This window comes from Epinephelus lanceolatus, chromosome 15, assembly GCF_041903045.1.
Source record: "Epinephelus lanceolatus isolate andai-2023 chromosome 15, ASM4190304v1, whole genome shotgun sequence".
Classification (NCBI taxonomy): domain Eukaryota; kingdom Metazoa; phylum Chordata; class Actinopteri; order Perciformes; family Serranidae; genus Epinephelus; species Epinephelus lanceolatus.
In genome coordinates, this window is record NC_135748.1 from 18,888,693 (window position 1) to 18,903,642 (window position 14,950).

The 14,950-nt window shown below is 44.6% G+C and overlaps 1 protein-coding gene across 1 annotated transcript in view; it reads left to right on the forward strand.

Moving 5' to 3' along the window:
* The window catches only part of LOC117267476 (cysteine-rich motor neuron 1 protein), a 44,085-nt gene that overhangs the window by 14,548 nt on the left and 14,587 nt on the right, over positions 1-14,950 (forward strand). Inside the window, exons 4-8 of the mRNA XM_033643407.2 lie at positions 1,605-1,847; positions 8,051-8,230; positions 11,868-12,071; positions 12,908-13,036; positions 13,393-13,546. Of these exons, the coding sequence (XP_033499298.2) occupies positions 1,605-1,847; positions 8,051-8,230; positions 11,868-12,071; positions 12,908-13,036; positions 13,393-13,546 (910 nt within the window). The remainder of the gene's footprint in view (positions 1-1,604; positions 1,848-8,050; positions 8,231-11,867; positions 12,072-12,907; positions 13,037-13,392; positions 13,547-14,950) is intronic.

The window sequence follows — 14,950 nt, forward strand, 5'->3', positions numbered from 1 at the left end:
TCCCTTATCCTCAGTTTCATCTGTCAGAAATGTTCCCCCCGCCCACCAGAATACAGCAGTCACAGTCTTACAGTTCCTCTCCTCCATGTTTGTTCTAGGCCAGGTAGACATCAAACAGCTACTTAACGTCACTGCCAGCAGAGCATCAGGTCTGAAAGAAATGGAATGGTTGAGAATAGACACTATGAGTCAGAGGGCCAGCTATGGCAGATCAGAACCATTATCAGGGGATCAGAAGTTTGAACCCTGAACTGCTCACCGGTCCAGTTTCCTCATCTTGTGGCGAAACCCAGAGGGATCCGCTTACAGGTCTTCAAATGTCAGGGATGAGGCGAATCCTCTGAGAGACTTGTGTTGCGCCGTGGAGCCAGGGCCAGTCTGGGAAGACCATCAAGAAAACTCAGCTTCTGGAAACACTACCGAAACCCCAACCCCATGCTGTTACGCAACCCCAGCCCCTATCCTCAAAAACCATATGTATGCAAAGATTGTCAAGCATTCCTCATAACTAAATCATAATCCACTTAATTGAACTTTCTTATAAAACAGTCATTTGTTGACACATTTTCTCCCTTAAATGTCAGTGATGATTTAAACTAGATGTACGATTACCAGATTTTCCTCTTTCTCATCCGTAATCTCTGCGCTAGTTAACGCTGCCTTTTCCACTCTCCCTCTCAGCTGTCAAAGTGCTACAAAGCGTTCATTTAGTGTGCTTTCAGCAGGGGATCTGGGAAATTACTCAGTGATTGACAATTATAGGACAGGACGTGAATCTGCTCTCCCCAATCCTTTCCTCCTGCCTGCACTGTATACATTACAGTGACACTGAGAACCAAAATAAACACGTCCCTTTGGTTTGGGTAATCCAATCTTTGTAAGGTAGCTACTGTTCTCATACAATGGCTGTACAGAGGGGCGCTCCACTTTTCTTTTCCTGAACAGGCTCCAAAATACACCCCTGAGCCCCTTGCCCAGATTTCCAGTGCCCCTGCACCTCTTTCCCCTTTTTACAAGGGGTATCAGAGCCATTATGTTGGCTCTGGCAAATGAAAAGACAAACACATCCTGGTATGCTAAGCGAAGGGGAGATTCTAAACTGGCTAAAAAGAGAAGCTCTGTTGAAGGTTGGCTGGTATTAATGACTGGTTTTAGAGCGTGAGGGGCTGTTTGGACTGTGAGCCAGGCTGGGTGGGATCAGAGGCCCGCAGACAGGATATGCAGAGAGCCTTGTCGTGTCTACAGCGCCGCTCTCACTTCTCTGACAGGATGCTGTGAAGCTGTCACAGACGAAGTGAAGTGGGGATCTGATGACTGCGCACAGCGTTTGTGTTGGGTGACAGTGTGAACTCGGCCTTTAGACCGTAATACGAGTAGCGTTGTTCTAAAGTGGCTCAACTGACACTACAAGGAGCCCTCACACACACAAGTGCACACATGTGAAAGCACTGAAAAAACTCTCATTCCTCTTGCAGAACAGTGCGGGTACTGTCGGGTCTAGAGCTGTTGAAGGTGGTGTTACAGTAAATGACAAAGATAGACTAAGATATGCTACATACCCGCATGTCTCTTAATGTGAATGCATCCATGTCTGTGTGTTTCAGAGGAGCTGAGGTGTGCCGGTGTGACATGCCCCGCTCTGCAGGTGCCCTCCTGCCCTAAGGGTTCAGTCCTGACCAAGAGCTACACGCCCCCTGCTGGCTGCTGCCCCTCCATCCCGTCCCAGTGCACTTGCGACCTCCGTGCCTGCCACAAGCCCCAGTGCCCAAGCGGACAGCGCGCCGTACCGCTCAGCCAGGCCAGCGGTCAGCCAGGAGACTGCTGTGATGTCTTTGAATGCCAGAAAGGTTATTACACTGAACTGCACACTACACAATCTGTTTCGATTGGCCTCCCACTGGGGGTAGCAATGGCACAGTTGGTGTGAGATTCATCGCCTTTGAGGAGGCAATTATTTTCCTCAGAGTAAGGCTTTCCTCCCTGCTGACCAAATGTCCACAGATGAAAAGGAAAATTGCTGATTGGATAATTACTGTTGGGCTGTTTATCAGGCCGGGTCGATGCCTCCCAGGGTTAAGACCACAGTTCAAAGGCATTTTTTCAAGGGTGTATCCACAAATATTTCTGTTGCCTGAAGGGATACTAAATATAATGGGTCTTTTAAAGTAGATTGCTGGTGTGAAGTACGCTCCTGCGCCATTTTCTCACCTGGTGAGTAAGAGACAGGAAATGCAGAGAAAGAGAGAGCAGATGTTGAGCACATACGGAGAGACCTCAGCGCTCTCTGACGTGGCTCAGAGGCAGCCAGGAGAGTCAGGAAGGCAGGGAGGGGACCTGCGGTATTGGTGTGTTTACTCTGTGCTCCCAACAAATATTCGCTGTTTTACCAACAGAACAAATTCCCATTCTGGCCCCTCCACATGCATAAATGAGTGCCGTGTCCCGGAATTAATGGACTTAACGAGCCCAGTGACCAGAAAAGTGCTTAGGCTACGAATTTGCTCAACAGAAGTGCAGTGTCAAAGGGTTCCTGTCTGGTCACACGTCCAAAGGGAAAAGGTTCAACAGTTCATTGATGGGAATGCTTTTTATGTGCTCCAGTCTGCCAGTGGGGAGGGTAATCGAGTCCGGCAGGCCGGCGGGGGCTGAATGGCAGCCGTGGGGGCCATGGGATCAGTGTTTTGATAACAAGTGTCTGCTGCTCTTTGGGCCTGGGGCTTGATGCCTTTTGTGCTGCCCCTACCGTCCGTTAGGCCTGCATGACTGCGCGCCGTGTCAGAAAGCTCCGCAGACAGGGACACGGACAAGGACACACACTGGGCTCCCTGGTCACCTCCCCAGAGGCCCCTAAAGCAGTGGCAACAAATACTGTATCTTATAAGTCTACGCTGCTTTCAATACCTATCCTCTAATGGAACTTTAGCATGGCCCCCCATTGTCTCTGCGTGTCTGGCTTGGACTGATTAACTTGTTTCCATTGCCCACTTGGCTGAGGACTCATATTTAGTCAGGGTCAGTGTGTGCAGTGACAATAAATCCCACCTGTGTGTTTTGGCCTCAGTCGATGATAGACTCTTTCCACTGTTGGCCGGAGAATGGCTGTATCTGGGTGGCAGAGCAAACCTGGCAGCACCGTCCTGACCTGATGTCATCTGATGCTACAGATGATCCTGTTTGGTCCTGTTTAGCCGTTGTCTGCTGTTTATCAATACTTTAGCTGGCACAGATTCCGCATCATGTCCCCCATAGTGAGCCCTGGATGCAGAGTAGGTTCGGGACAGCACATGTTCTTTTGAGATTTACGCCAGTGTTAAGCAATAAGGCTGACATCACTACCATAACGGTTCTCAGGGGGCTCAGCTTGAGTTTGTTATAAACACGCAACAAGCATGTCCTCAGGCACTGATGAGCGGTTGTTTTTGTGGCACAACTTAAACTCGTATTTCTTCCCTGTCATTTGATATTCTGAGCTGATCAACAGTATCACTGCAAAGTTGATTTTAATAAATCCCATCATTATTCTTCTCTGGGAAAAACTCAAGTTTCCCCACTGTGGTTTTGCTTCATTCGCTTGTAAACCACGAGAAGCGTCAGCATGACAGTCCATTATGAATGATTTAGAAAATCTTTGGGTCAATCTTTTATAGCCCATGCACATCTCCACATCCAATCCTCACCTCAATTTAGAGAAGCCTGAACATCACAAAGCATGATTGGAATTTAGACTCTGTGCCGCAAGTTGTTATAGGGATTACCATTAACAAACACTGCGGAAATCACATGTGAGCATCCTCTCATGTGACTTCCTATTGCTTCTGTGAGCGTTAAAAAACGTTGCCGTGCCTTTTGATTTCGGCCAGCTAAAGTGCTTATTGCATTTTCTCTGCTTGGTTTTGCTGCACGCAAAGCAGGACGGCAGGAATACTGAGAGAGGCAGAGAGGAAAAGAAAGAATGGAACAAGAAGATGGCAATGAAGAGAATAAAAGATCAACAAATCCCGCTCTACTTTCAACTCGGTTGGCCCACCTGCTTTGTATTAGAGCACAGTGCTGGTTGTCAGGAGGCATGGGGTCATCGGCGCAGACGTTGTAAGTCTGCACCCAAAGGTATGGTGTACAGATGCCGCTGTAACCCTCGCCTCTCATTTATAGCAACCGCTGGCCCCCACATCTGCTTGCATCTGTGCAATGCATTTACTCACCTAACTAGTGTAGCTACTCGTCTATGAGTCTGGAGACTTTCTTACATAACCACATTGCCTCACTCCCCTAATGTAGGAGTGTGTTTGATGAAAAAGTGCTGTGTGGTTTGTTAAGATCTTAGAAAGTTAAGTCACCCAAACCAATGTGGTGCGTTTGAATGTGTAAATCTAGTATTACCATTGAGATGTTATGCGGTAATCTTACTTCTCCTTCAGCTACAAAACTATCACCATTCATTTTAAACAATTAATCATATTAGCCTCATTTTGCGGAAACTGAAAGTTAGGATGGTATTATGGATATTACGCACACAGACATTTATGCACGGATTCAAAAAACTTTAAAGGGAGAGTTCACCCCAAAATCAAATATACACATTTTTCCTCTTACCTGTAGTGCTATATAAATCTCAATCAATTTGGTGTGAGCTGCTGAGTGTTGACCGTAGAGATGTCTGCCTTGTCTCCAATATAATGGGACTAGATGGCACTCGGCTTGTGTTTAGAGCACCAAAAAATACATCTGAAAAACTCGACAGCAGGACTTCAAGTGAAGCCATGCTTGGGATTGAAAAAGACCAAGAGGAGCCCTCAGATGAGGAATATGGCGTCCTGCTAGTTAATGTTAGGAGAGAAGAAGCTTATGAGTTGGTAGACCATCTGCTCCATAAAATGTCTTTGAAGAATTCTTGGTCTTCAAAAAAGTTATACAGGCGGCTATTTCTGAGCTTAAAGAAGATTTAAGGAAGGACTTGAATGAAGAACACTAAAACACGAGCTTAACCAGAGGCTATCTGAGGTCGGTGCGACACTCCAAACTCAAGGCCAGGCTATTGTCGAGGTGGAGGAATGCATCTCCGATATGGAAGCAAGCAGTGCTATGACTCAAGAGGCACTACTGTGTCTGTTGAAGGAACAACGCATGCTGCGGGATAAAGTCACTGTTCTGGAAAGCAGATTAAGAAGAAACAACATTTGGATGTAATATGCACCAGTGGACTTGGAGGGCAATTCGATGATGACATTTATGGAAAGCTTGCTAACAATGGAGCTCCTCTTACCCGATGGTATGTCAGCGTGCACATGGAGTTCTGACAAAGAGGCCAGGATCCGATGCTACTCCAAGGTCAAGAGTGTATATGGGGGAATTAGAAAAGCACTCAAAGAGAAAGACATCCAATTCCAAAAACCTTTCACCAGGATCCAAATTCAATAGTGCACTCTTCCTACACCTTCGAGGACGCACAGGTGGCCGCACAGGAGCTGAGGGCACAGGGACTTCAGGTAGCCACCGTTGGAGATGACACGGTCTTCACCAGCATGGAGGAGAATATACTGAAAGCATTTCTGTGTCAACAAGAGGTCACCCCACTATTAAAAGCCTGGAAACCAAAAATAACAATGAGTTTATTAACTGGAAATAAACTCATTGCAGGAAACCCACATGAAAACATACAAGAGGGGTAGTTGTACTGATTTCTGGAAGAGTAGCCTATGAAACATGTATCCATGGTTACTGATAAAGAAGGTAGATTCATACTGATAAAGGGAAAGTTGGCGGACAATTGTTTACTTTCTACAATGTATATAATCTGCTAGGATAGGATTGCAATAGAAGCACAAGGGACTCTTGTATGTGGAGGCAATTTCAATATCATTCTGAACCCTCACCTTGACTCATCAAACGAGAATATCTCATTAAAAAAAATAACAAAGAAAGGACTGACTGACGTTTGGAGACATTTTAATCCATCAATTCCTTACTTTCTTTTCATCTCCCCACTTAACATATTCAAGAATTGATTACTTTTTATTATTTGGAACGGATATCGGCAAGGTGCAAGATGTTGTATTACAACAACAGATCTCTCTGACCACTGCTCATTGAATCTGTCTGTAACAACGACATATAGAAGAAAGCTCACACATTGGAGATTTAATTCTAGCATATTGAATAAACACAGGATCAATCCGTTTTCAAAAGAAATGGCAGATTATTTAGAATATAATGACAACCAAGGGTCGACTCCACCAGTGCACTGGGATGCAGTAACATCTTTTCTTAAGAAACAAAGAGCAGAAAAACTTAACCCCTTTCAGGCTGAATTGAAAAACCTAGAATCCAAACATAAAGACTCAACAAAAAAAATGATATACTTTTGATGAAAATAGGTCAAAATAGCTTACCCATATGTCAACTATAAGGCCTTATTTTGTAGTAGTGTTAGCTGGTTCAGTGGTGCCAGGTGGGCTGGCAGTAGATGCACTCTTCCTTCTGTACAGTTAGCAGGTGTGGTTCGATAGAAAGAAAATAGTTCCTACATGAAACTGCTCAAAACAAGGCCTGCGGATTTTCTTAAGTAACTGGGCCATTGTTTCTGGAAAGAAACATTGCTGTTGAGTTTTTTAAAAGTATTTTTCTGGCGCTTTGAGCACCACAAGCTGAGTGCCATCTAGTTCCATTATATTTGAATGAAGGCAGACATCTCTACGGCCGATATCTCCAACATTCACCCATTTGAGTTTCCATTAGGGGCTGTCTGGGAAAGGCGGAGTCTGTAGGGGCCATACACAAGTTTTTGTTTTTTTTTCTATATTGAGCCAACGTAGACAGGAAAGATTCTAAATCCTTGTTGTTAAAGGTTTTAACTGTGCAGGCCAAGCAGGAGCATTTTAAGTTCGGGAGTTTGAGCCCTCCATGTGGTTTACAAAGCTGCAATGATTTTAGTCTAATTCTATGGCTTCCTTGCCATATAAATTTTGAGATAAACCTGTCCAATTGATCAAATGTGGATTTAGGAATATCAGTAGGTAAATGGATAAAGAAGTTTAGGCAATACATTCATGCGTATACTTACGATCCGGCCGAACAGAGATAGTGGACGTCGACCATCGACCATCAGTCCAAATCCTTACTAATGTTTTGGACCATGCTTTTGTAGTTTGCGCCATACAACTTTTCTAAAGATGAGGGGATTTTAATTTTGAGATATTTGATCTTTTGGCCATTTGAATCTGCTCTGAAGCTTGACTGTTTCTGAAATTTTACCACCTATATCCATAGCCATTGTTTTGTCCACATTCACTTTGTAGCCAGAGAAGAACCCATATGTGCAAATGAAAATATGTGGTTTTGATATTGAAGTGTCCCTTTAAGGTCCCTGTGTGCAAGGTTTTCCCTTTATATTCTGGTCTTTACTGGTACTTTACTTGTTTGGACACAAGACCAGACCTTGGTTTTCCAAAGGGGCTGTAACTAAGCTCATTTTATTTGATAGTAGTGGGAACACAGCAAGGTCCTAAGATGCTTTTGGGAAAGGCAGGCCGGAGCATTGATTCACTCCACCTGCCACCAGCACACTGAGCCCAGATTCTGCCAAAGCCTCAGACCCACTACTGTTTTCTTTTACCCGCCACTGCAAGAGTTCGACGCCTTTTCAAGATTTGATAGATCCCTGTGAAATTCCTCCTCATGGACTTGGCTTCATTGTCTGATGAATGCCATTCCAGCCCGCAGGCTTAACCTCAGCCACCAGTGTCTGCCTCAGCACCATTTGGTTCAGATAAACATTTCCATCAATTGCAGAAAAATGAATGGATGTGTTTATGAATTTGTAATTGATTGTATACCATCGTGATAGTCTCTCACTGATCAAGCTTGACATGCGCGATTGAAAACTGCATTTTTCTGTCATAAAGTCACAAGGAGAAAATCCTTGTGTTAATCTTTGCCAAATGTGATGGACACCTGACAGAGCACTGTGCCCTATTCGTCATCTGCAGTGTGTGTAAAGCATTACCATCCTCACATGGTGTCTGATTCTTTTCTTTCTTGTTCTTCTCCTCAGTCACTCCCAAGTGTGTCCACAATGGGAAGGAGTTTTCCGAGGGTGAGGTGTACCGCATGGACCCCTGTTGGCTGTGTCAATGCCGGGGAGGAATCTCCTTCTGCTCCAAGGCAGAGTGCGCTGAACTGGACTGTGAAAACTTCTACATTCCTGAGGGCGAGTGTTGCCCTGTCTGCATAGGTACACACCTTTACCTTGTTATGTTGTTAAGATGTGACATACATGGACTGTATAAAATAGTGGATGTAGGCACTGTGATGTCACCCAGTGGTTTGTGGGCAGTTTTGAAGCCTTGAGTTTGGCACTTTGGCCGTCGCTATCTTGGTTTACTACTACACCTCTATCTTGATTGACAGGTCGCCATGGTAGCAACTTGTCAATCAGAAGTTAGCCACCCTCTAAAACGTACCATGCTTTAACATGCATTTTACTTTAAATAGGACCATCAATTACAAAATGACCATCAAGTAGACTTGAGACTTGTGATTGAGACCATAAATTCATTAGGAAAATTTTTACTGAGGTAATAAATAAAGTGAGAAGTAGGGTCATTTTCTCATTGACTTCTATACAATCAGACATCTTTTTGCAACCAGTGCAGTCGCCACCTGGTTTCAGGCACTTTCGCATTGGCTTCTCTTTTCACACCCGAAGGCCACGTCCACTTCTCTTATACAGTTTTCATTGGCAACTTAATTCTTTAATTTGCCAACCATTGCAATGGAATTGGGAGATTCTGTTCTATACTTGGGCTTCTGAGGTTTAAGCCACAGGTGATGTGGCACAGACGAGAAGGCCTGTGTGGCCAGCTGGCAGAGTGGAAAGCTGATGCAGGAGAGGTAGAGGTGATATCAAAATCCATCATGCCTGACACTTACCTCTAGTGAACCTACCTTAATGGCTTCCTCATATAACCAGTTGTTAACATGCCTGGCATACAAGACGCCCACTAAAGCACCAGCCCGGTATTCATTTCCACTTGGGAGACTTAAGAACATAAAATCCCTCTTCAGAGTGTAGGGCTTGGCTTTGTAATATCTGGCACTGGCTTAATGGGGGGGACCCAATCGCAAAACACGTGTTTTCAAAGCCAGGTAGGGAGCTCTGATATGAGCAGTTGTTAAAAAAAAATCAGTTTGCAGCGCATATGGTGACCACATTACAGTCTGCCAGAAGCCAGTGGATTGAGGTGGGAAGCCAGTTTTAGCCTCTGCCTGCTTGGCTACAGTTCGGTCGCATGAGAGCGAAGGAAGAAGACAAAGAGCGAGACTGCAGAGGAGATCATGTTAGGTCGGTGTTGGAGGTACACCTGGACTATGTAGGCGTTTAGATGGTATGGAATGCTTTCATCTTTTACTTATGGAAAGCTGCTCTTACTTAACTGCATGGCTCACTGCGGAGAACATCGGCCGTAATGCTCTTAATCTGGATTAAGAGATGTATTTAAATTTACCTGGTTGTGATTATACTTTAACCTGTACTAATCAATATTTCCACATGAACAGTGGATCAAGTGTTTAGGTGTAATGTGAAAAGGGTTTCTTATAGTAAAGCCACAAGGAGTTATCACCAGACTCTGCTGTTCCCCTCAGCTTGTCGGAGCGCTTTTGCTTCTTTCAGCCCATTGTTTTTGTTTTACAGCCCACAGTTTTACTGTATACGGCAGGGGCAGGCAACTGTTTCTGGCAAAAGAGCTAACTAAACATCAGACATACAAAGGTAGCATCTAGCTGGTGAACATAGTGCAATATTTAGGAGTTTTAGAGCCAGAAATTTTTGTCAGGAGTTGTTGGAGACCAAAAACAGAGCTAAAAGGAGTCTGAATATTGGGCCAAATACATGCAAACATTGCACCATATCTGCCAGATAAAATTTGTAAGGTAATAATAGTACAATCTGAAAACACAGTTTGACCTAAGTGGCCAAAACAAAAATCAATAAATGCAGGTTCAATAAAGAAGTAATTTACCAAAATAAATCTGGTAGTCATCTGCGTATTAAGTCAATGTGTAGCAAGTTTTTTACACTGAAAACTCATAGCATTTTTTGTCTGAGATTGTACTACAAAGTTTATTTCTCATCATGGGCTTGGAGACAACATATTTTTAACATGAAGCAAATTGAAAGATGCATTATGGGAAGTGTAGGCCTCAGAGTTTGGAGGGCTTAATAAGTATTATGGACAAATAGTCTGGATGACCCGACATCTGCTGCATCACTTCAGACCACTCTTGTTTTTAATCTGTCTGTTATGAGTCCCCCAGCCTCGTGGAAGTAAAATGTTAAAATCCTGGAGTGACCCTTTAAAGTTTCATTATAAAGGTCATGGTACAGCATATGTGAGATGTACACATTGAAGCAGAGAAAGAGAGAAAAATAGGTCCTGTTCAGGTTAATCACGACCAGATGGATGGGACCTCAGCAGCCAAAACTCAGCTGGGATCAGATAGGGCAAATTGGACTCCTGTGAACAGTACACAGCACCCTTTTTCCCTCTCACACAGATTCAGTAAAGCTGCACCAAACACATAAACACACAGAAATATGAACGCACCTTTGTTTCACACTGACACACAGGAAAAATTCTGAGACCACCTTCTAACCTGCCTCTGTTACCAATAAACAGTGCAACAGAAACAATTAAAACTGTTTACAGTAAATGAAAAAAAAAAATCTCCTAGTGCTGGGTTCAGGCATCATACATGACCTCAAGCTGAGCCGAATGCCTTTACAGATTGGCTTTTAAACTGTCTCAAACTTTATAGTTCCTCCTTAAGACTAATGGCTACAGATCTAAAATGTAGCTTTCTGTGCAAAGTTCTTTGTTTGCTTTATGGTGAAATTTATGATATCAGACTCTGACCCAGCTAGGGTTGAGTACCATACCATTGAGTACAATACTTTTAAGGGTACCGACCAAATGACGTTGGTACCACTGAGTTCGGATCCATGTTAAATCCATCAGTGCCCAGTTTCGGTACCTGAGGGAGAGAGCTCCACAGCCAAAACTATCGCTGCAGTGCCAATGTACTGTGTTAGTTTCGGCATCTGGTCTATTAGTAATAGCCCAGTATCACTGCTAGACAAGTAGACACACACACACACACACAAGCAGACAGACAATCCGAGACAGAAGATAAGCTTTATGTGTGCATAGAAAAGACCAAAGGAGCAGAATTTCTTTTGGGTCTACTACTACGTCACCTTAGGAGCTTGTTCAAAAATTACATTTTTGTAATTACAAAGGGAGTTGAGCATTGAAAAAAGGGTACTGAGTTCCAGATACTGGAGCTCTAGACCTAGCCTTTGACCATAGGCCTCACAGCTGAAACTCACATGGATGAGTTCAGACTGTCAGCCAAAAGGTGAGTAGACACTGTGGGGACCAGCAGTTATGGATGTCATTACACTTGCTGTGTTTACAATGATCAAATCTCTCTCAGGACGACACAGTGATACCCTAAAACTTGTCTGTCTCTTTTCAACTTAAATCTCTATGTATGTTGTCGCAAAGCCAGGAGGCCTCTCCCCACTTATGAATGTTGATAAATCAGCTAAAATCCAACAGCTTTTGGTAACAAGCCAGTTTCCATATCTTGTTAGCTCCCTCATGGAGTATCCTGCTTCCCTCAGCTCTGCTCTCCCTCTGTCTCCTGTTAATTCAATTACAGTAGAGGATGTAGTATAAGGTACATTGGGCTGTAGCTTTGGGTTTGAGTTACATTCATTGGAAAACCAAGCTATACATGTGACTTTGCAAAGAACACATCAAAGATTCCCTAACCCAAAATATTTATGTCTCTTCCTTTCCCCACAGATGTGGAGTTACTGTCGATGGACAGCACTAAGGCCAGTTGCTGGGTGAATAATAAGCTGCGGGCCCATGAGGAGCAGTGGAAAGAGGACGACTGCACCTTTTGTCAGTGTGTGGATGGAGAACCGCACTGCACGGCCATGGCCTGCAAACAGAGCTGCCAGTACCCTGTCAAGATCCCTGGAGAGTGCTGTCCCTTCTGTGAAGGTGCTTTTTTGTATTTATCATATCTAATATATAGCTCATACAGATATGAGGTTCATATTAAGCCACATACCACATGTCGGAGGCTCCTGTGGCCCCGCAGCTTTGCTACAGAGGCCATGTCGGCATGGGCTCATTAAAGGGGAGGCCACGAAGCATTCTTCAAGCTGCAGGGTTCTTTGTGTTCCTTTATTACCCTTGCCCGCCAAAATGAGACCCACCTGTGTGTGTGAGGCTGCGCCGTGCTTTTAACGCAGGAGGCCGCATAATTGAAGTGGATCCTTTTTTTGTGAGCGTAATTAGTTACAGCTCGTTGGGCTGCTCCTCCCACAGAACGTGGCGAGAGGCGTTTGACGGGAATTGCTATGGTGCTAGGTCTGTGTGTTCCCAGCTCTCCTCATCCTTTATTGTGGCTTCACAATAAAGCTGGCTCTGATTCAAGAGGGTCTGGGCTGTCGAACTTCAATCCAGGGGACACCCCATTGTTTTCGCTGGCAGTCCTACAGCTATACTCTTTAGAAACGTTCAACTTATTAATGAGAGACAGTTCCACACAATAAGACGGTGAGGTATAATACCCCTTACAGTGCGACCCACCCTGGTGTAATTGCTCTACATTTATGTGTAATTACTGTTTACTCCAAAAATAAGAGCAGTGTAAATAGGTAGCTATTACAGTTGGCACCAAAAGCATCGATGAGATATAACACCTGAGGGCATCCTCCACACATATTGAGAAAAAAAAAAACAGAAAGGAAATCATAAAAGAAATCACAGTTTGTTCTTTGTTGTTGCTCTCATGCAAAGTTCTTACCCTCATCATCTCTTTTGTTTTCCAGAGCCTTCTTATGAGACAGTCAGCCCCATACTATGCCCTCCCCTGGAAAACTGCTCCCTGTCAGGGAGTGACTGCCCGTACGGCTTCCAACAAGACAAAAATGGATGTCTGCTCTGCCATTGTCTCAACAGTAAGTTCACTTTACTCACTTTACGTTGAAGCCAAAGGGTTGATGTTTCAGGGAACGGCTTGCAGAAGCATGAATGTGATTCATTATATGCTGCCTCTTGCAGATTTGCATTATAACGCTGGACAAACAGTGTTGTATTTACCTATGTGCTCATGCTAATGTCAAAGCAGTATGACAACCACTTGGTTTTGACAGCAATACAAGACATACTTATATTCGTGACAGCTTATTTGCGTACATGGCTACAGCCTTTCCAAGCTTCTCTGTCACAAGAATGTTCCCGTGAGCAGCCCCATAGCAACTGATGATGGATTGTTGTGCCCGTGATCAAATGACCTCTCCCTCAACTTTTTCAGATGACTCCTGCCCTGACCTGGGAAAATACTGTTCCCTGCAATGCCCAATGGGGTACGAGAGAGACGATTATGGCTGTGAGGTGTGCGAGTGCAGCATCCCTGTGCCCAAGTGCCGACCTTTGTCCTGCACCAAGACCTGCCCCTATGGATATGTGTAAGTACACCCAGTGACCCTGTGGGTTTCTCATCCCCTAAGTCCAGCTATGCTCATTTGTCAACCTGTGTTTTCAGCCTGTTTAAAGGCATCTGTGGCTCTCAGTGATGTGACATGCAGATATATGAGGAAACTATACACTAAGCTCATACATGTGTGTGTTAAAAGGTGTTTTTTTTAATAGATTCTATTAAAGTTGGGATAGGCAGAAATCTAGCCAGTTGTCACAGCAGTCTGGTAGCTGGTGGCAGCACCAGGACTAACCTGTGTTAACAGTAAAAACAGAATAACAGAATGTTTGTTGATCTGGTGAGGAGTCAGGGCTTGACGGTACCCTGGAGCTTGGGTTTGTGCTGGTTGGATTCAGGTCACTGCGGCCACTGACTGGGGTCCGTCTCTGTAGCTGCTGCTCCAGTCCCCCTCCAGCGAGGTGGTTTGTATCGGTAGGGAGAGAAGCAGAGGACACACTGTGATTTGAGGTTCTAGCCTCTAACGTCAGCAACATTTTCCTGTCCATCTCTGAAGCGCTTCTCCAATATCTCCACTACTGAATCATGCTCCCAAAGGGGACATGCACATGTGTCTGCATTTGTAGAACAGTCAGTAGGAACGCCCTCCCTCTGAAATGACCTATGATTTGCCAAAGTCTGCTGTCACAGGCTAGATTGTCTAAAACCTGAAAACAGAGCCAAGAGGAAGTGCAGAAGTCTAGACTCCTCTCAGTCCACTTGCATTACAACATGCTCAAAGTTTATCATGGGATTTTTGCCCAGTGATGCTACAATTAAACAGCCTATCCCAGTTTTAACAAAGTTTTCTCCTCCTGTGTTTACACTGGTATGGTTGAATGAGAAGTCCGATACATTATCATGTGCCTGTTTGGTCCCAGTCAAAAGGAAGTCGACCAGGCTATTGCAACAGTAGTTTGGCATCCGAGATCAAAGGGCCTACCTTGGTGGCCAATCCCAGGTCTCTGAATCTGTGTTTGTGCATGTTTGTGTGTGAGTAATTCACTGTGAGGTCCTCACCAGCCTCTCAGCCCCCTTGCAATTCCTCTCCCCCTAATCCCATTTAACCCAATCAAACATCTGGAAGTGCTCTCTACCGGGACTGCTTGGTCCCCAGGCACCACTCTCATTTCATAAATCATCGTTCCGTCTCAAAACAACGATCAAAAACACATCAGGACAAAAGCGGCCTTTATGAAACGTATACAGTTGGGATTCTTTCGGGTATCTCAACCATGCGTGCTGCGGAGCCACGGCTCAAGATGGGCCCGATATGTCTGCCCAGGATACCAGAGGAGAGGAGACCAGAGGAGTGAGGAGAGGAGAGAGGATGAGGGGGACCCTGTGGGGAAAAGAAGAAGCAGGAAGTCCTGGCTTTATCCTTCATAAGTAGCTG